Here is a 21,921-nt window from a genome sequence, read left to right as displayed (position 1 = left end):
TTAAAGCCCAATTGGAAATAAAGAAAGCAAGGAATGCCAATTGACTTGCGTGGGCGCCAGTGAAATACATTACAGTACAAGTAGAGTTGCAATAAAAATACGGAATGCACATGGCATAGGTTCGCCACCACAGCTCTAGAGCCTCCTTCCACTGAATGGGCAGATCAGCCCCCCCCAACATCCCTTTATATTATTGTGGAACTTCACTAGCAGCTTTGGGGGGGATTTAAAGTTGGAAAGAGCCCCCCCCAATCTCCCCCCATACAGCATCCACAGCCCAGTCTGGTGCTGCCTCCCCCACCCCACAGCCTATTGGAGAAGGTGGTAGTTTAGATCACCTGGTGGGTGAAAAGGCGAGGGGCACTGGGGAATTCCTGTCTGTGGAGTTTTTCATCTCTTCTGAATGGCAGAGGTGGGGGAGGGTTGCCCCATCTCAGGACAGGGCTAGATCAGTGGGCCCCAACCTGATGGGTATTGTGACCCCCCAAGTCCAACTTTACTTGACGTGGTAACCACTGAAAGAGAAAACCCCCAGAGCACCCACAAATGCCTATAGCAGCAAAACTGGGGGGGCCTGTGGTCACGGGCTCTGTGACTTGTGGGTTGGGAAATGCTGGAGTGCATGAACCCAGAACCTGACAAAGGTTAGTCAAATGCAAGAAAAGGGGCCAATATTAAAAACATAATAAAGGAAATATATATATTAAAAATACAAGTATTTATTAATCACAAATTTTAAAATCATATAAGGGCCCAATCAAACGTTATATTTTTAAATCCTTAATCCTCTAGGTATAATCTTATCTCTCAAGTAGTCACATAAAGCTCCTGAATGCAGATCTATTTTCATTTTTCTAAAATTCATATTTTCAAATTTATTCCAACCACCGCTATCATTTGAAGAAGCCCTTGTGTTGAAAAATTAAGGTTGTTGTATTAATGAAGCTATCTGGTCTTCTGTATAGCTAAAGGACCCTGAAAATTTCTGGACCATTTCAGCTAAAACCCCACAGACTGCATGAACCCACCATGGCTGCCATTTCTGCTGCTCTCTCAGCAAGGGGGTCAAATCTGGTTGTTTTCACAGATCCACCAGATGGTCGCGTGGCCCATAAGGCAGAGTCAGATGGCCTGGAGACCCTCATCTGCCGGCTCCATGGCTTCTACCCCAAGGAGATTGATGTCACTTGGAGGAAGGACGGAGAAGTCTGGCACCAGGACACCTTCCATGGGGGCGTCGTCCCCAACTCGGACGGGACCTACCACACCTGGATCAGCATTAAGGTTGACTCCAAGGAGAGGGACCACTTTCGGTGCCACGTGGAACACGATGGCCTGCCAGAGCCCCTGAACTTGGCCTGGGAGGAGCCAGGTGAGAGACTGAAGGGGGGGGTTGGGGGAAGGCCTTTGGGAGAAAGATGGCCGACTTTGGGAGTTTCCCGCAGAGTGGAAGAAGGGACAAAGTGAAAGAAAAGCTTACTACCACATCTCCAGGGTAGGAGGAGAATATATCAATGCCAGGCCCCCCTAGTGGTTTTTATGGGCCTCCCTACTTGAGCCTTGGTTCCCTCTCCCCCCTAATTGCCTGTCAGTGGGAAGGACAAGCAGCAGTGGCAGCACAAGAAGCAGCAGAGATGGCAAGGCTGGGCTGAGAGATGTTTGCCGCCCAGCCTGCCAGCAGCAGCTAAGCCCGGTAAGCAGTGTTCCCTCTAAGCCGAGTTTGTGTGCACTAGCTCACAGTTTTTTAGCCTCCAGCTCACACATTTTTGTCTCAGCTCAGGAAGGATGGCTCCAAAGCAAACTGATTTATGCAGTAGCCAAGTCACCTGCTCACAACTGTAATGCCAGTTGCTCACAAAGTTGAATTGTTGCTCACAAGAATCCGCAGCTTAGAGGGAACATTGCCGGTAAGGCAAGGAGGCAAGCAGGGGCCTCATTCAGTCCTTGCCAGGTGCACCTGGCTGTGCTCCTGCACACCAGTGCGCACACACGCCACACCTTCATGGCCAACCTAGCCACTGCACACCTCACCTCTTCCAGCCCCAGGAGGGAGCCAAGGGTGGAGGTCAGACTGCCTCTGGTGCAGCGACGTGGGCAGGGCCGGCCCGAGGTGTTCCTGCGCCCTAGGTGAGCGCAGATGCCAACCTACCGGCGGGGCCTGGATACCTACCTGGGTGCGCGGCGAGAGGTCCGCATGCGCGCGCACTCCCTTTCCCACTTGCCAGAGACTTGGAGAGGTCCCTCCCTTCCCCCAGCCAGCACCTAACCTTGATCTTCTCCTCGGCCAATCCCTTCCCCTTCGCCCCATCGCGGGACCTACGGAGCTGACCATTCAGACATTTTAAGGGAAGCAGCCGATTTGAAGGGCTTGCACATGCCCAGAAGACTCGGATTACCTTTCCCTCAGCGCTCCTGCCACTCGCTCCGGCAGCGCAAACTTCGCCGGTCGCTGCCAGTGCGATGCCAGCCCTTCCTCGGGGCTCGTTGTCGTGCTGACTCCGTGCCGCCCCGCGTGAGCCAGCTCAGCGGCGCGCCTCACATGAGCCAGCTCGGCAGCGAGGTCCCCATGCCAGCGCTTCCCAGTCCCGGCTCACTTCCCACCCTCAGCAGCTCCTCTGGGGCTTGGCTCGGCTCGGGCGGCTGCTGTCCCTAACAAAGGGATCCTCCTCCTCGGTGGCGGCAAGGTGGGAGCAGGACCGCCGAGCAGGGCTGCTGCAGGGGGCAGCCAGAGGCAGCGGTCCGAGGGCTCCCAGGGGCGCAGGCTCCGCTGGCCATGGCTCAGCCCCAGCCGTGCGGCTCAGGGGAAAGGGAAAGGCCGGAAGGGGGAAGGGAAGGCCGTGCTACTCAGGGGGAAGGGAAGGCTGTGTGGCTCAGCCCCGGCCGGGCAGGGAGGCGGCGGTGGCATCTGCGGCGGTCTCCTGGACCTGCGGGCAGCGGGGCGAAGCGGCCGGCCCGCAGAGGGGGCTGCGGTGCGAGGAGTGGGGAGGGCTCCGAAGGATGGCTGCTCCTCGGCAGTGGCAGCAGGGCCCTCGGAGCCAAGCTTTTGGCGGGGCGGGGGGCAGACTGTGGAGCGCCTCCCTCCTCCTCGGGGGCCTGGCCGCTCACACCAGGGCGGTGGGGGCGACTCCAGCAGGCGTAGGTGGGCGGCGGCGGCAGGGCCCTCGGGTGGCTCAGTCCGGCACCCCCATGATGGCCCCGCGCTCTAGGTGAGAGACTAGCTTGCCTAGTGAGCGGGCCGGCCCTGGACGTGGGAAGGAGCACTGGGGATCCTCAGGGAGGGACGGAGCCAGACGCTCCACAGGAAAGGGCTGCCCTTGCTGGGGGGAGGGAAGCTGGGCCCCCCCAATTTAATTAGCTGGTGGGCCCCCCAAGGTCCCCTCGCAAAACCCCCCCACCCCTAGCTATAGGCTGATGCTTCCCCACTCCCAGGCAGGTTTTCCTGCCAAAAATATTTTTAGTTCCCCTCAGTGATTGGGCTGCCCTTTAGTAGCTTGTATTTCTTCTTTATTTATAAACTTTAACTGTTCCACTCTGTCACATACATTATGGTTTATGACCCAGCACAGGAAGTAGAGGGAATACAGGAGCTGTTTTGTTTTAAAATACTCTCATGAAATGGCACCTGAGGCAAAATTAACTTTCGAAACAGAATAAAGATTTTAATAAACAGGCGTGGAATATATAAATAGGATTCAAAGTATAGAGGTTGCTGAGGTAAAGCTTTCTAATATACACAGTCTTACAGGGGTCTTTTTGTAGAAAAAGAGCTGCCGGAGCTCATTAGCATAACTCTCTAGCATATGCCACACACCCTGACATCACTGGAAGTGTGTCATAAGGCCACACCCCCTGACATCATCGGAAGTGTGTCATAAGGCCACACCCTCTGACATCACTGGAACCTCTCTTTTTTTGAATATTTTATTTATGCATTTTTTTATATATTTAACTTGTACATTGTATATTTCATTATATTTTGGAGTCTTTCTTATATACATTCTCCAACCAAATATATAGCAAATTCCATCTCTTTTCGTAAACCTCTCTGTTTTTACCTTGCAATATCATAGTTAATCTATCCATTTCTGCAATTGATAATATTTTTTCTAAAATTTCTGGTTTTGAAGGTATCTCGTCTGTTTTCCATTTGCTAGCTAACAACATTCTTGCTGCAGTAAAAAAGTATGTTATAAAGTATTTGCTTGTCCTATTGTATGTACTAGGTAACATATTTAATAAAGCAGTTTCCCCGTTATTTCATATATCATGCTATAGACTTTTTTCCAGTATCTTTGAATTATATCGCAGTTCCACCACATATGTATATATGTTCCTACATTTCTTTTGCATTTCCAACAGTTCTTGTTCATACTCGCATAGCATTTTGCTAACTTCTCCGGTGTCCAATGCCATCTGTAGAACATCTTATAGATGTTCTCTTTGTACGGAATTGCTTTCATTAATTGTATTGAGTTCCACATTTTCTTCCATTGATCAATACTTATTTTTTTATGTAAGTCTTTCTCCCATGTTATCATCGTTCTTTTGCTTTCTCCGTCTAACAAATAATCTTCCATTAGTAATTTATATATTTTTTGAATTAACTTGTCACTGGAGGATAACCATATTTTATCTAAATCATTTCTTTCACTATAGAAACCCTTTTTTTTGTCCATATTATATCTAGCATTTAATTGGGTCTTCTCCCACCAAGAGAATTTAATGTTTTGCTTCATCATTTGTTCTTCCGTTTTTAGGTTATTAGTTGCATCTAACAGTTCTTCATATGATAGCATATAGCTTTTGCTAGTTATTGTTGGTATTACCGAGGCTTCTATTGGCGCCACCCATTTTGGAGTTTTCACATAAAATTGTGCCTTAACTTCTTTCCAGACTTTCATCAGAGAGCCCCTTATCGTGTGTTGTAAGAAATTTTTTATAACTTTAACATCTTCATACCATATATAATTGTGCCAGCCCGTTATTAGATTGTGCCCTTCTAATTTCAGTAACCTGTTGTTTTCCAGTGTTATCCATTCCTTTATCCAAGTTAGTGCAGCTGCCTTGTAGTATCGATTCCAATTTGGTACTCCAAAGCCTCCTCTGTCTTTTTGATCTTGCATATTCTTACTTTTTATCCTTGCTTTTTTTATTGTTCCATATGAATTTGTCACATATTTTCCCAAATTCCTTAAAGAAGTCATCTTTTCTTAAGATTGAAATAGTTTGGGCCAGAAATATAAATCTAGGAAGAATATTCATTTTGATTGTCGCGATTCTAACCATCAGTGAAATCTTCAAATCTTTCCACTTGTCTAAGTCTTTTTTCACTTCTTTGAGTAGTTTATTGTAATTATCTTCTTTTAATGTAATGTTTCTATTTGATATCCAGATTCCTAAGTACTTAACCTTTTTTACTATTTCAATCTTCGATATTTCTTGTATTTCGTCTATCTGTCTCTTTGAACAGTTTTTTGTTATTATCTTTGTTTTGTTAAAATTAATCTTTAAACCTGCTAATGTTCCATATTCTTGAATTATCTGTATCAAATTCAGAATTGACGCCTTTGGGTCTTCAAGTATAAATACTAAATCGTCTGCATATGCTTGCAGTTTAAATTCTTCGCCTTTAACTTTTAATCCTTGAATTGATTTACTCTTTCTTACTTGATCAATTAAAGTCTCTAAGGTAAATATAAACAACAGTGGTGACAATGGGCACCCTTGCCTAGTTCCTTTTTCTATTTGAATGTTTTCTGTCAGTTCCTTGTTAATCAGTACTTTTGCCACTTGTGTTGTATAAATTGCTTTTATCATTGTAAGAAAATTCTCTCCTGCGTTCCACATCTCTAATTTTTGAATCATGAAATCCCAGCTAACATTATCAAACGCTTTTTCCGCGTCTAAAAATAGTAACGCTACTTCTTTATCTGGATTCATCTCATAATATTCCAAAACATTTAGCATTATTCTAACATTATCTTTTTTTTTTTTGGTAAACAAATTTTTATTTTCTTAGGAACATAACATATAAGATTAAATCATTCAGTCCATTGTTTACCTCATTCCCTTCCTCCCCTCCCTCCAGTGGCTTCCCGCAATGCTTCTCCCCCTTCTTACAAATTTCATTATATCATTAACACATCATTTGTTATCATCCAACCTCAAGATAACATCATTTGACTTAATATTGATCTAAACATATTAAGTTTTGTTTTACATCCCAGTTCTTTTCCAGATATATTTTAAAGTCATTCCATTCTTGAAAAAACACGTTGTCTTCTTGATTATTCAACTTCTTTGTAATTTTATCCATTTCTGCCATGAACAGAACTTTTTGTATCCAGTCTTCGATTTCTGGTACTTTCTCAGTCTTCCAAAATTGTGCATAAATCATCCTCGCTGTTGTAATAAGGTACCAGAATAAAGTCCTTTTAGTCGAGTTAACTTCTTCCATTTTTAGTCCCAAAAGCAGAATTTCAGGCGCTTTCTTGAAAGAGCACTTAAGTATTTTTTGCATTTCTTTGTGGACTTTTGTCCAAAAGAGTGTAGCTTTTTCACAAGTCCACCACATATGGTAAAATGAGCCCTCATGTTTTTTACATTTCCAACATTTATTTGACATATTCTGGTTCATATTTGCAATTTTCTTTGGGGTCATATACCACCTATACATCATTTTGTAACAATTCTCTCTAACATTGGTACAGGGTGATATCTTAATAGCATTTTTCCACAAATATTCCCAGGTTTCTATGTCAATTTCCTTGTTCATATTTATTGCCCATTTTAACATTTGCTCTTTCACAGTCTCATCTTCTGTATACCATTTTAACAACACTTTATACATTTTAGAGATATCTTTTCCCCCTCCACTCTCCCATACCTTTTCCATTTCATTTTTTTCCTCTCTAAAACCATAATTTCTTTTGTCTGACCTAAAAAGGTCAGAGATCTGCATGTATTTCAACCATTCATATTCATATTCAATTTCATTCTGCTTTTTCATTACCCATTCTGTTCCCTCTTTTTTTATTATGTCTTTATACAGCAACCAATCTTTGTCTCTACGTCTTGAGTAAGATGTTAACACTTCCACTGGTACAATCCAAAGTGGCCTTACATCACCAAAATATTTTTTATATCTCATCCATACCACAAATAATGCTTTTCTTACCACATGATGCTTAAAAAAGCTATCCATTTTTGTTTTGTCATACCATAAATATGCATGCCAACCAAATCTACAATCATGACCTTCTAACCCCAATAGCTTATCATTTTCTAATTTCACCCATTGCTTCAACCAGGTCATACAAACCGCTTCATAATATAATCTGAGATTTGGTAGCTGTAGTCCACCTCTGTCCTTGGCATCACAAAGTATTTTCATCTTAATTCTCGGTTTCTTGCCTGCCCAAACAAACTTTGATAGTTCTTGTTGCCACCTTTGCAGCAAATCTGTCTTACTAAGTATTGGTATTGTTTGGAACAGGAACATCAAACGTGGTAGGACATTCATTTTTATAACTGAAATTCTTCCCATCAGTGACAAGTTCATTTTGTCCCATTTCTTAAAGTCTTGGGTTAACTTAGCCCATAGTTTTTCATAATTGTTCTTATATAAGTCTATATTCTTTGCAGTTAACTCAATGCCTAAGTATTTCGTCTTCTTTACCACTTCACATTGTACCAAATTTTGTAGTTCCACTTGTTTTTGTTTCGTCATATTTTTGCAAATAAGCTTCGTTTTATTCTTGTTTACATAAAATCCTGCCAATTCTCCAAAATCTTTTATTTTTTGAAATAGTAACGGTAACTCTTCCGTCGGGTTTTCCACAATAAACATTACGTCATCTGCAAAAGCACGGTATTTATATTTAAAACCTTTATGTGTCAAACCCTTAATCTCTTGATCTTGTTGTATTTTTTGTAAAAGTACCTCCAACACCCAAATGAACAATAGCGGTGACAAGGGACAACCCTGCCGAGTACCTTTCTGTACCTTGAAGCTATCGGTCAATTCTTTATTTACATTCAGTGTAGCTCTTTGTTCCGAATAGATAGCTTCAATACAATTTCTGAACTGTTGTCCCGTATCAATTTTTTCCATCATCTGTAACATAAACTTCCAATTAAGATTGTCAAATGCTTTTTCCGCATCCACAAACAAAAAAGTTACCTCTTTTTCAGGGTGCTTTTCATAGTATTCCACTGCGTCCATTACTATTCTTACATTATCTCGAATTTGTCTTTTTGGCAGAAAGCCCGCTTGATCTTCTGAAATCACTGTTTGTAAGTAGTTTTTCACTCTTTCTGCAATAATTTTTGCAAAGATCTTATAGTCATTATTTAGGAGAGAAATTGGCCTGTAGTTCTTTACATTCGTTAGTTCTTGGCCTTCCTTTGGTATCAATGAAATGATTGCCTCTTTCCATGAGTCTGGCACTTTCTTGCACATCCGTATGTCGTTGGATAAAGCTTCCAGGGCCGGGACAAGTTCCTCTTTCATTTTTTTATAAAACTTCGCGGTAAATCCGTCCGGCCCTGGCGCCTTCCCCAACTTCGCTTCTTCAATTGCCTTCCTCACTTCCTCTGTTTGGATTGGCCCATTTAGTAAATCTTTAAACTCTTTGCTTATTTTGGATAGTGGAATCTCTTCTAAATATCTTTCAATCTTCTCAAGATCAATTCTATTTGCTTGAAACAATTTAGCATAATACTTGAAGAAACTTCTCTTTATACCATTAGGGTCAACGAATTCTTTTCCTTCTTCTATAATTTTGGTTATCATTCTTCTTTCTTTTCTTGCTTTGAGTTGCCAAGCTAGATATTTCCCCGGTTTATTCGCCCCTTCAAAAGATTTCTGTTGTAACTTCTTTAAATTCCAATAAAGCTCTTGGTTCAAAAAATCATTCAGCTGTTCTTTCAGCAACTGTAGTTCTCTAATAATCTTCTTTTTCCCCGGTTTCTTCTTCAGTTCTTTTTCTTTTTGGGCTATTTGTTCCAATACTTCCACTTGCCTTTGAAGTTTTTCCTTCTTTTGCTTCACATTTTGTGAGATGAGAATCCCTCTCATCACAGCTTTGTAAGCGTCCCACACTACCTGTATTGAAGTCTCTTTATTCAGATTTTGTTGGAAATATTGTTTTGTTTCTTCTTTTAACATTTCCATAACACCTTTTTTATCCAACAAATCTTCATTTATTCTCCAAAGAAAGGATTTATTCCTTTCAGTAGAGGTCCACAAAACAGGGTTGTGATCCGAGTTACATCTAGGCAGGATTTCTATTTTTTGTGTTTTCATTGACAATTCTTCTGACATCCAAATCATATCAATTCTGGAAAAAGAGCAATGTCTATTGGAATAAAAAGTAAAATCTTTCTGCGTTGGGTTCCATTTCCTCCACACATCTTCTAGTTTTTCCTGTTTGACTAGTTCAAAAAAGTTCTTTGGCAATTTTCCACTAATTTCGTTGCCTTTTTGTGATTGTCTATCCAGCCGATCTATAGTTCCATTAAAGTCTCCGGCCAAAATAACTTGATCATAAGTTTGTCCTTGTAGGTGTTCAGTTAAGTCCTTAAAGAACTTTTCTTTTGCTCCATTGGGTGCGTATATATTGACCACCAGTGTCTTTTTCTGTTGAATCATCACTTCCACACCCACATATCTTCCTTCCAAATCTTTGAAAATTTCTTTAGGTTGTAAATCCTTTTTCACATATATCACCACACCTTTTTTCTTATTTAAGGCCGAGGAATAAAATTCTAATCCCAATTTAACATTTTTTAAATATTTGGCATCCAGTTTTCTAATATGAGTTTCTTGCAAGCATATCAAGTTACAATTTTGTTTTTGTATCCAATAATTGATTCTTTTCCTCTTGTTAGGTGAATTTAATCCATTCACGTTCCATGACAACAATTTGTAATCCATTGTAGATTCTTAATTTAAAGTTCTCCAAAGACGTCAGAATTGTCCGCCTTAAATTTATAAAAATCCGTCACCGACCTGATCTGGACTCTCCCACCTTTGTAAGTAAAGGATAAGCCTTGTGGAATTTCCCATCTGTACCTAATATTCAAAGTCCTCAGTTTATCCACCAAAGGCTTATACCTTTTTCTGTCTTGCAGTACTGCTCGGGGGAGTTCTCTCATCACCATAATCTTGTTTCCTTCCATTTCAAAAGGGACGGTGAATTGTTTCTTAAAAATATCTTCTGTAGTTGTTCTTGTTACAAATTGTACAATAACATCTCTTGGTAAATTTTTCTTTTCTGCAATTCTGGAGTTCACTCTGTATATCAAATCAAAATCAGAGTCCATTGTCCCTTCATCTTCTTCCAAATATGATGTTATTGCCTTCATCATTTCATCTCTTATATCTTCATTTTCCTTCTCTTTAATGCCCCTGAATCTCAGATGGGTTTGCATCCTTCTGAACTCCATCATTGTTTCTGATCTTCTAAATTGCTGAGTCAAAGAATCCTGTTTTTCTTCCACTTGTTGCATCTTCTCTTCCACTTCCGTAGTTTTGGTTGCATTAGCCTGAATCTCCTTTTTGACTCCTTCTATTTCTTGCTTGATTGAAGTTATCTCAGTAGTGACCAAATCTTTAATTGCCGCTATGTTCTTCTCCTGAACCTCTTCAAGTTGTTTCAGATGAATCTGAGTCTGCTTTGCCATTTGTGCCTCCAGTTGCTTTTCAATCTGTTCCCCCATCCTTTTTTCACTTTGTTCTCCCATAGCTTGTATTGCTTCCAGCATCCTTTTCTCCATTGCCTCCATGGCAGCATACATCTCTTTCTTATCCTTCTCCCTCTCTTTTGACATCTTGGGGGTTGGTGTCAGCCTAGTTGGTGTTGAATTAGTTCTTGGTCTCACTTTTGGCTTAACGTCAGGATCAGAGTCAGCTCTTTTCGGTCCTCTTCTGGTCTCCGTTTTGGTGCTTTTCCTGCGGTGCGCAAATTCACAAACAAACAGTCTCTTCTAAAGGGTAGCCTTCAATCAGCCATTCCCTTCTATTTTCGCTTTTAAAAACCCTCTAAAAGAAGTTTAAAGTCAAATTTAAAGTCAGGTCCTCCTCAAAATGTCGGGCGCAACTTCTCTATGGTATTCGGGTATAGAGTAGGTCAGGTTACCGTATTCCAGGTCCCGTCTGTTCGTATACACTCACTTCCGGTTCTGCTCTCTTGTAGCTCCGAGTCTCTTCCTGTTGGCTTCCTGTTGGCTTCAGCCCTTCTTTCAGGGCTTCCTCTTCCTGTTCCAGCACCTCGGAGTATTTTTTTCGTTACACCGGCCTGCTCCTCCCGCGATACAGTTCGTCAGTTTCGGTTTTCGGCTGCGCACATATCTCAATTCCCACCGCAGGAATGTTAAACAATGTTCTTTTTTACTGTTTTAAAGCCTTCAATCAACTATTTTCTTTGCCGGAATCGGATTTCTGGGAATGTTTGGTCATTTCCCGCTCAACTGCTTGTTTCAATTTTTATCTTATCACAGTTCAGGTAAGCGGCACGTTTATTGTTATCTAGCACGATCAAATCGGGTTTCGCATTGCTTCTTTTCACTTACTGTTGTTGCCCATCTTCAAGAGGTCGGCTGGTAGAGAGCTTAAACCGGTAATCCGGCTCGAACGGCCGCTGCAGAGTTGCTTGGCACTTGCCTTCTTCGGGGGAGGAGATCAAAGCATGAAACGGCTCCTTCGGGAGCCGGATCACGCCAACCTCACACTCCCTCTTAGGCGCTGCTGCCTGCTTGTCCCCCCCCCCTCACTGGGGAGCGATGCGTTGGGCTAAAAACTGCCCAAACTGTCAAAAGCGGCCGTCGCTCACTTCGCACAATCGCGAAAGTGTGTCAGTCCTCCACCTTAGCCCGACCGGAAGCCTATTCTAACATTATCTTTTAATTGTCTTTTTGGTAGAAATCCGGCCTGATCTTTATGTATTACTTGTGCTAATATTTTCTTCAATCTTGCTGCAAGAATTGAAGCAAAAATCTTATAGTCCGTATTTAAGAGTGATATTGGTCTATAGTTCTTTATAAGTTTTTCATCCGTATTTGGTTTATGAATAATTGATATGATTGCCTGAGACCATGTTTCTGGAGTTCCATCTGTTTCACTAATATTTTGTAATAAATCTTTCAGGATTGGTATCAGTTGTTCTTCGTAGTTTTGATATATTTCTACCGGTATTCCATCCGGCCCTGGTGATTTGTTTTTTTTCTGCCTTTGTAATGCCTCCGTAATCTCACGTACAGTAATGGGTTCGTTTAGTGCCTTTATTTGTGTTTCATCAAATTTTTTACTATTTTGTTTTTCGAGGTATTTCTCTATCTGCCTTTTGTCTTGCTTCTCTTGATGGTATAGCATATTATAGAATTGTTCTATGACTTTTTCATTTCTGATATGTTATGCTTCTCTACTCCGTCTTTATCCATTAATGTATTAATGATCCCTTTTTCTTCTTGTTTTTTAATATGCCAGCCATCTCGTTGGCTTATTTGCATGTTCGAAATAATAATGTTTTGAGAATTCTATGTTTCTGGCAATTTCTCCTGTCAATATTAAATTCATTTCGTGATGTAATATTCTAAGATTGGCTTTAATTTCTTCTGTTCCTCTTGTGTTATTTTTTAATTTTGTTTCTTCCTTTCCTATTTGTTGTTGTACTTTTCCTAATTTTTTATTTCTTTGTTTCTTTTTCCAAGCCTCTTGGCTTATAAAACACCCTCTTAAAAAAGCTTTAAACGCATCCCAGACTATTTCGATCTTTGTTTCTGATTGTAGATTCCTTTTAAAGAATTCCGTAATCTCTTCTCGTATCTTTTTATCAAATTCCTTGTCTTTCATTAAGTTTTTATTCACTCTCCATCTTACATTTCTATTTTTATCCCTTAGAGTAATCACCATTGGGCTATGGTCTGCGTATGTATTTGGAAGTATTTCCGCATCCATAATTTCTGGAACCAAAGTTGTTGATATCCAGGCCATATCTATTCTAGACCAGGAATTATACCTTGCCGAATAATACGTATAGTCTTTTTTCTCTGTGTTTCTTACTCTCCATATGTCTATTAATCTGTGTTCTTCTACCATTTGCAAAAAGCCTTTTGTTAATCTATTTCCTGTTTTCCTATTGGACCTCCTATCTTTTTCTTCATCCCAGACCGCATTGAAGTCACCTATTATACATATTTCCATATTACAGTATTTCGTTAGTAAAGTTTTTAAGTTTTGAAAAAAGATTTCTTGTCTTTGATTTGGTGCATATATATTTATAATCATAATTTTCCTCTGTTGCTTCATTATTTGGACTGCCACTAGTCTTCCATCATCTGATTTATGTAATAGTTCTGGGTTAAGGTGACCTTTAACATATATGGCTACGCCTCTTTTTTTTACATTATCTGATGCTGCAAAGAGAATTCCTAATTTTTTATTTTCTAGATATTTTTGGTCAGTTGTTCTTATGTGTGTTTCTTGTAGACAAAGTATCTCACAGTTCTCTTTTTTTAATTGATGAAATATTTTTCTTCTTTTGATCTGACTATTCAAGCCATTTATATTTACTGAGAAAATTTTTAAGGTTTTTATTTTCCCCATGTTCTTTTAGTTTTTCTTTCCTTTTCCTGTTTCTTGTTTTTTATATCTGTTTTGGTATCTTGTTACTATATGTGTTGGTGTATACTGAGCTTTCTTACTTCGTTTCTTCTTTTCTGCTCCTGCTGCTGCTTTTTCTTGTGTTTCTTCATCTTCTTCCCTTTCACTATCTTCCTCAGATTGCCATCCCAAGTTTTCCCCATATCTCTCCATAAAGTCTTCTACTTTGAATATTGAATCCAACTTGTGTCTTTTTCCTTCATAAGTAAAGAGAACTCCTTCCGGATTCCACCACCTATACTGTATGTCGTTGTCTCTTAATATCTTTGTTAACACTGCATATTTTTGTCTCTTTTCACGTATTCTCCATGGGATTTCTTTTAGGAACTTTATTTCTGTATTTTGAATTTTTACTTCTTTCTGATTTGCTTCTTGTAATACTTTATCCCTCATGTCTTTCCTCACAAATTTCATGTATACCTCTCTGGGAACTTTATACTTTCTAGCATAGGAGCTATTTTTCCTATAGATTTGGTCTATTTCTTTTCCTAAATTTTCTTCTGTGCCCAATTCTAATTGTGTGGATATGCACTTAATCATTTCTTCTTTTAATTTTTCATTAATATTTTCCGGTACATTTTGGCATCTTATTAACAAAGATGCTTTCTCCAGCTCTAAATTTAGTAGCGCTTCCTCAATTTGATCTGTTTTAATTTGATTTTCTTGTATTTCTGTTCTGACTTCTTGTACCTCCGTTTCAAAATGCATCATTTTCTCTGCCATATTATTATGTTCTGCTGCAATTTTTAATATATCCTGTTTATTCTCTTTGATTTGTTTTTTAATTTCTTCAGTTAAAGTCGTGATGTGTTGTGTTAGGTTCTGTATCTGTGCTTGTATAGGTTCCACTTCTTTTCTAATTAATGATGGCAATGTTGTCTCTGCAAATTTTTGCATCTCATTGGAAAAACATTCTTGCATTAGCGCAATTAATTCTTTTGTGTTTGTTTGTGTGGTAGTCATTGTATTTGGTTTAAGTAAACTTTGTATAGATGTCTGGCTAGGCGGTTTTATTGATGTTCTTCTGGGGCCAGTATTACCACTACTCCCTGTAGCCATTTGACCCTGTATTTTCTTACTTGGATGGTTAACTATATGTCTATTGTTATATCTCTATGTGACCTGCAAAGTTCTTTTTATTTTTGTTGGATCTTTATTCCTATTTACTAATAGGGACTCAGATTAATTGTAGCTTCGTTTTCTCTTTTCTAGTCTATATCCCTCTTACAAATTTTCAAAAAAAAATTTTTAAAATTATTTTGCAGCACTGTCTCTTTAACCTTAACTCAGATGTGCCTTTCAGCTTCAAGTTCCAAGCTTCCTGTTCTTGCTTATGCTCGCCCCTTTCTCTCTAGCCTAGCCCTTTCTATCACTAAGACAGTCTTTTATTTCTTCCCGTTGTTTTTTTGCTCCCAACAATGTCTTTCCTTCTATCTTCGTGTGTCTTCGGCTTTTTCCGGTTCTTTCCGCTTGCTTCTGGCTATCCTCGGTCGTTCGTCGTGCGTCTGCTGTTTCCGTTCCTTGCTCAGGTCTCGACGTCAATCTCCCCGCACTTCGTCAATCTCCGTCGATCTCCGGCCGCTCCCAGCTCTCCTCCCCTCGGCTGCCTCCTCACGCGATCTCCAATCAGCTGCTAGAGCTTCGGTCTGCCCTCCTCGTCACCGCTCGATCGCGCCCCGCCTCTCCGCTCGCTCCGCTCTCTCGACCGCCTTCCCTCTCTCTCTCTCGGATTGCCGACAGCTGTGTTTTACCCCCGAGTCGACCTAGAAAATGATTGAACAAGCATACTATCTGCAGGTATAGTTTATGGTTTTCACTTTCAGTTGTTAATACAGCTACAATGTATTTCGTTTTAGTACTTTTTTACCCTTCCCCTCGCCCCTTTCTTTATTATTTAGAGTAAAGGAACAAAAAAAAATGGCCGCTTATTTATTCCACTATATTCCTCTTATAGCCTCCTCTCAAGAGCCCCGGGCTTCAAACCCTTTATCTTTATCCTTCTTATATTAGCGTTTCAGGTAAATCAATACTTAGCTTTGGCTTTCCTCTTCTGTTGTTTTCTTGCCCTTCGCTGTTGACTCCTTATGGTTCTATGGTGCGCCTTCCACCTGGCGTCTTGCCGGGCGTCCCTGGCAGCCTGCGCCTTTGAAGCACCTTCTTTATTTCATGGAGAGTTGCCTTCTCCCATGAATTTCAAAAGTCAAGCCTCTTGCCTTGTGTTCTTCCTCCGAAAGAACACTTTTACAGTTGTTTTCGCCCACTAATAGCTGCCAGAGAATAATTTTTGCGAGGAGCTCACTTCCCTCACGTCCTTCCTCGTCGCTACCGGAACCGGATCTCCTCACTGGAACCTCTTGATGACTGTTTTTTGTTTCTTGTCCTTGTCCCTTTCGGTCTGTTGGTTATGGCGCAGCTCCCCCTCTTCCTGTCACATGACTCTGATATCACATCCCGGGATGCGCCTTTGTGAGCGACTGGCATTAAAGCTACGAGTGAGCAATTTGGCTAATGCATAAATTAGTTTGCTCTGGAGGCATCTTTCCTGAATTAAGACAAAAATGTATGAGCCGGAGGCTAAAAAACTGTTAGCTACCTTGCACTTAGAGGAAACACTGGACAAAACCCAGGTGCCCTCAGGAGGTCCACCAGCAGGGCCAAAACTCCAGGAGCCTTCCCACTCTTGCCCCCCAAGCACCAAGAATGCAGAGCATCACTGCGCCAGACATATGAACATAAGAGAAGCCATGTTGGATCAGGCCAGTGGTCCATCCAGTCCAACACTCTGTGTCACACATCAGCCAAAAATACCAGGTGCCCTCAGGAGGTCCGGCAGTGGGGCCAGAACACCAGAAGCCCTCCCACTGTCGTCCCCCCAAGCACCAAGAATACAGAGCATCACTTGCCCCACACTGAGAGTTCCTTGTGGCTATACCTTGTGGCTGGTGGACTACCAGCAGCACAGAAGGCCTGCCCCTAGCACTGCATCAGCCTACTGTTGTAAGGTAAGCACAAGTGGGAAACCATATACAAAAGATAAATACACTGTGTCACATATCAGCCAAAAATACCAGGTGCCCTCAGGAGGTCTGGCAGTGGGGCAAGAACACCAGAAGCCCTCCCACTGTCCCCCCCCAAGCACCAAGAATACAGAGCATCCCTTGCCCCAGACATAAGAACATAAGAGAAGCCAATGCTGGATCATGCCAATGGCCCCTCCAGTCCAACACTCTGTTACACAGGGGCCAAAAAATAAGGAAGTAAGGAAGGAGGCATCTAATTTTCACAGCAAAAAGTATGTGTCGGTGAGGGAAACTAAATCCCTTCCTTCTCCATTGCCTTGTAAACCCCTGTAGTCCTTCACTGCAAACAGTTTTCTACAAGCCCTGTTCTGATGCTGAAAGGCAGGTGAGCTAAGAAGTGCCTGAAGTGTTGGTGTGCAAGGAGGTACAAAGACAGTATTCAGCATCCCTCAACTGCACACATTTTTTGCTGTAATAAATAAATGGTCCAAGCCATAAGCAGATTCAGTGAGATTTATTTATTACAGCAAAAGAACATCGTCTCCTCATGTAACTTAGTATAGTCAACTCTGTGGTTCCCCAGTGCTTTGGACACAAACAGGCCTTTCCTAAAACACAGAAAGATTTAGGGGGTGGTGGTGAGGCATTCCCAGGGTCGGCCCACCCACTAGGCAAATTAGACTTTTTCCTAGGGTGGCCCCTGGAGGCGGGCGCTGAACTGGCCTGCCGCCCTCCTCCCCACCAAAAGCCCTGCTCACAACTCACGTTGCGTACCCTTTGCTGCCCTGTGCCGTGCAGTCCCCAGTCCCGCCCCCGCCAAAAGCCCTGCTCACAACTCGCATGCTGCTGCTGCTGGAGCCGGGAGCGCCTGCGTTCCCCTGGGTGTGCAGCCCCAGCGTGCTTCCTCCCTCCCTCCGCAGGAAGGCATCCGGGCTCAGCATTGCAGTGGAGAGGTGGCCAGCAGAGTTCTCAGCCCCAGCTGGGCAGCAGTCCGGGCTTCTCTGCGCCACCCCGGACTGGCCTTCATGGGAGGCGGCAGCAGCGGCCAGGCTGGGGGCATGAATCCCAGCTGTCTGGCAGGGAGAGTGGACTGGGGCGAGCCGGGCTCCGCCGGGGAAGGGCTTTTCTGCAGGCAGCTGCAGCCCAGGATCCCTCGCCATGCCGTCCAGCCTCTGCTTCCATCCCGAGGGCAAGGAGGAGCCGGGGAGGGGGGGAGTGAGAGGCAGGTGGTGGCAAAGTTTCTGCTCGGCTTTTAACCTCTCCCGTGCCACCCACTGCGCCTGGAGCAGAGCAAAGGCTCAGACGAGAAGGAGGAGAGACCTTCCTCGGGCGATGCTCACCTGTTGGGGTGGCTGTTGTGATGCTACAGCACCACTTTGCTTGTCTGGACAACACAGCCCGGTTGCAGAGAATTGCCAGCAAGAGCACCAGGGTCCAGTGCTAAGCTAGGGAGCCTTGTGAGCAAAAATTATCCTTTTTGAGCGACTGGCATGAAAGTTGTCAGCGAGCGATTTGGCTGCTGCATCAATTAGTCTGCTCTGGAGCCCTCCTTCCTGAGCTCAGACAAAAATGTGTGAGCCGGAGGCTTAGAGGGAACACTGCTCTTCAGATACAGCTAACATCTAGCAAGTGTTTTGGGTAGTGCAGGAGACATAAGACTCCCCCCACCCAGAGGTAAATATCGGTTGCTGTATTATCTCTGGTGAAACAGGTCATACAGGTTTTCTCCACTGCTTCAAATTCCTGCAGGACATGCTTGATAACAGTGAAACAAAAGAAATGGATGTGCACCTCACCAGCCTTGTTGCCTCTGTTGTTGTATCTTCAGTTGTAACTGTTGGAAAATAGTCAAAAAGTGTTTAATACTTAGACTATTAAAAGGATCTTGCTCTATTGGAAAATAATAATAATAATATCATCTTTTGATTTATTAATCGCTCAATCCTGCAGAGCTGCTGGCTCTGAGTGATTTACAGTTACTCGTATACACACGGGACTAACAATGATTCGTAGGGGGTAAGGGAGGACAACATATAAATCTTTTAAGTCGCACACGTTTGCAGCCGACGGGGATTTTGTTCAGCTGTAGCCTCAGACGTGTTCCAGACGGCATTCACTCGGCTTGACTTGATTATGTCAGTCCTTCCAGGACTGCTTCGAGTCTCAGTGCCACACTGCCACTGCCTGGCCGGATTGGCTCATCGCAGGCTTCTTAATGCCAACGAGATCTTTCCAGGCTTCCGAGCTTACGAGCTGGACATTCCATTTTGCCGGCTAAAACCTCCCCCCACCGGGGGGGGGTTAGTATGCCCACCCTCTCTAAGGAGTGGTACCCATTTTATCTACTAGCCGAAGCTTTCAAAGTGCTGGGTGGACGGCGAGCTGGGGACAAGGCTGGTAGCTCACACCAGCGCGGGCTAGAACTGACAGCAGTTCTGTTCAGTTCAGATGTTACTGTAACCAGAGGATAAATCCTCTGTGCCACCACTCCCCTTAATGAAATTATGACTGTTTTCCCACAAGCTGCTGCTCTGCGCACTCTCTTCCCTTTACCCCGATCGTATGTGTCAATTTCATACCATGTGCTGCGTGGCTGCATTTTGCCCCACAGCTTCTCCCGATTTCCCCTGCGTCTACTCAATCCTGTTTGAGGATTGAGTAGATGCAGGGGAAATCCGAATGACAGTATTCTAGACCAGAGGGGAGATTTTTAGCAGAAATATGTTATCAGCATCAAAAGACACTCATCCCCTTTGAGAGACTGTCTATGGCTGTCTGCAAAAAAGCTGTTGAAGAGTCAACATTTAGCACAGGCATGTTTTTGGTTGGCTGGGACCACCTACACACCCAGCCCGGTGAGTTTTGCTTCCCTCTAAATTAGTTTCAGTTGCCCTCAGTGCTCTTTGTTGGAGGAAAGTGCCTTCAAGCCACCGCTGACTTATGGTGACCCTGTATGGTTTTCAAGGCAGGAGACATTCAGAGGTGGTTTGCCATTGCCTGCCTCCATGTCAAGACTCTGGTATTCCTTGGAGGTCTCCCATCCAAATACTAGCCAGAACTGACTCTGCTTACCTTTTGAGATCTGAGGAGGTCTGAGGAGCCTAGGCTATCCAGGTCAGGGTTCAGTGCTGTTTGCACACTGATGAATCTGTTTCATTAGGGGAAACTCTGACATCATCATGGTCATTTCAGGATCTCTGATTGGCTGGGTCCTCTCTTTGAAAGGAGAAAGAAGCCAAAGGAGAAAATGACACCGGAGCAGCAGGAGCTTCAGAGAAGAAAGGAAATAATGCAGTAAATCATGCTAATTTGGAGGAAGTGCAGATAAAGATATAACATATGCAATACATAGGAGCTGTTCCTGTGGGTAGTGGAGGACAGGACTCACAATAATGGGTTTCAATTATGGGTGGGAAGCTACCGGCTGGATATTGAGGGGGGGGGAATTGACAGTTGAGAGTAGTTCAGAATCAGAATGCCTAGAGAGTTGGTGAGCTCCCCCTCATTGGCAATCTTCAAGCAGCGGCTGGACAAACACTTGTCAGGGATGCTCTAGGCTAATCTGGGGGTTGGATTAGATCATCTTCTTTATGCTTTATTTTGAAAACCCATTTGCATCCAACAGGCTTTCTGCCTTGAGGTAGCTTAGTAAGAGTCCATGCTTCCTTCTCGTAAATGGATAGTATTTCTTGTTCCATTGCTGTAATCCATTTGTCTTTTTCACTCGTAGGTAGGTTGCATACTTCCTTCCAGTTCTTGGGTTCCTTTGCGGATTGCACAGTTTCACAAAATCCATATTTCTTTGGTGGTTGCCCTTTAGTGCTCCTTTCTGACCGTCTCACACTGGTTGTGGGTTCTGCTGCCTCCTCTGGTGTGGTTCCCGCTTCCCCTTCTGTTCTGGTAGTTTCCTCAGAAGGTAGACCTGCCGGTTCCCCGGTGATCACTACAGGTAACCATGTCACCAACTCTTCAGGTGCAGTCCCAGACGTCTGCGGGTCAGTTGCACTGGAAACACTTGGCAAATCACTCTCATCAACAAATACAACATTGCGTTCCTTAACTGTGCAATTTTGTGGATTGTATATCCTGTATCCCTTTCCACCGATTGGATACCCTACTACGAATCCAACTTCAGCTCTGGGGTCAAGTTTTCCCCTTTTCTCCTTTGGTATGTGGGCATACCCTTTGGAACCAAAAGCTTTGATGTGCTTTAATCCAGGCTTCTTTTTAAACCAGGCCTCAAAAGGAGTGGTCCCAGTAAGCTTTGAGGGTACTCTATTGTGTAGATACACTGCTGTGTTCACAGCTTCAGCCCATAGGCTGTTTGGTAGTCCAGAATGCATAAGCATTGCCCTACACATGTCCTGAATTGTTCTGTTCAGCCTCTCAGAAGATCCATTTTGTTGAGGCGAGTGTGGGATAGTCACCTTGTGTTCAATCCCTTCATTTTCCAAAAATGCTTTAAATTCAGCATTGCAATATTCTCCACCTCCATCAGTGCGTAAGCTTTGAGGTGCTCGGCCAAACTTATTTTTAATTGTGGCCAGGTAACATTTGAATTTATTCAGTGTCTCATCTTTGCTCTTCATCAGATACACAAAAGTATATTTTGTTTTATTCTCAGTAAAAGTCACAAAATATTTGTTCCCGCCACAGGATGGCGCTAGTGGACCAACAAGATCACTGTACACAGTCTCTAAAAACGCCACATTCTGGGCCGTAGATTTTCCAGAATATTTTGGGACTGTCCCCTTCGCTTTGAGACACGTTTCACATTTCTCCTTTGCCTTATCACAATTCACAACAGAAATTCCACATTCCTTCAACAGTCTTTCAACACTCTGCATGCTTCTATGCGCAAATTTCAAATGCCAAGCATACAAACAATCCTGATGATTACAAGAGTCATTGCTAGTTTGACAAACTTGCCTCTCATCATTAATAGTTCCAGAGTTCTCAGAAACATCCACAAGGTAATGAAATCCATTTCTCTCTTCCACCTTGAATTCAAAATCAGGTGTCTCAGCAATGATCTTACTGTTTTTCCTTTCCTAAGCAACACAGTATGATCACTGTCCATAAGTTTCTTAGTTGAAATCAAATTATCAGCTGCTCCAGGGACTAGAGCCACATCTTGCAACTTAACATTAATCACTTCTCCAGTAGTAGTGAGTTCAATGGGTACCTTCCCCATGCCTCTGACATCAAGCAATTCCTTATTGGCTTTAAAAACCTTTT

At 42.8% G+C, this 21,921-nt stretch overlaps 1 protein-coding gene across 1 annotated transcript in view; it reads left to right on the top strand.

Annotated features, from left to right (window-relative positions):
* The window catches only part of LOC107124072 (class I histocompatibility antigen, F10 alpha chain-like), a gene marked incomplete at its 3' end in the record, with an annotated part of 78,493 nt that overhangs the window by 29,002 nt on the left and 27,570 nt on the right, over positions 1-21,921 (top strand). Inside the window, exon 4 of the mRNA XM_015427459.1 lies at positions 1,088-1,372. Within this exon, the coding sequence (XP_015282945.1) occupies positions 1,088-1,372 (285 nt within the window). The remainder of the gene's footprint in view (positions 1-1,087; positions 1,373-21,921) is intronic.

The sequence above is a fragment of the Gekko japonicus genome, unplaced genomic scaffold (genome assembly GCF_001447785.1).
Source record: "Gekko japonicus isolate JY-2015 unplaced genomic scaffold, Gekko_japonicus_V1.1 scaffold3094, whole genome shotgun sequence".
Taxonomy (NCBI): Eukaryota; Metazoa; Chordata; class Lepidosauria; order Squamata; family Gekkonidae; genus Gekko; species Gekko japonicus.
The sequence above is the reverse complement of the archived record's forward strand: the minus strand, read 5'-3'. Positions and strand labels throughout refer to the sequence as shown.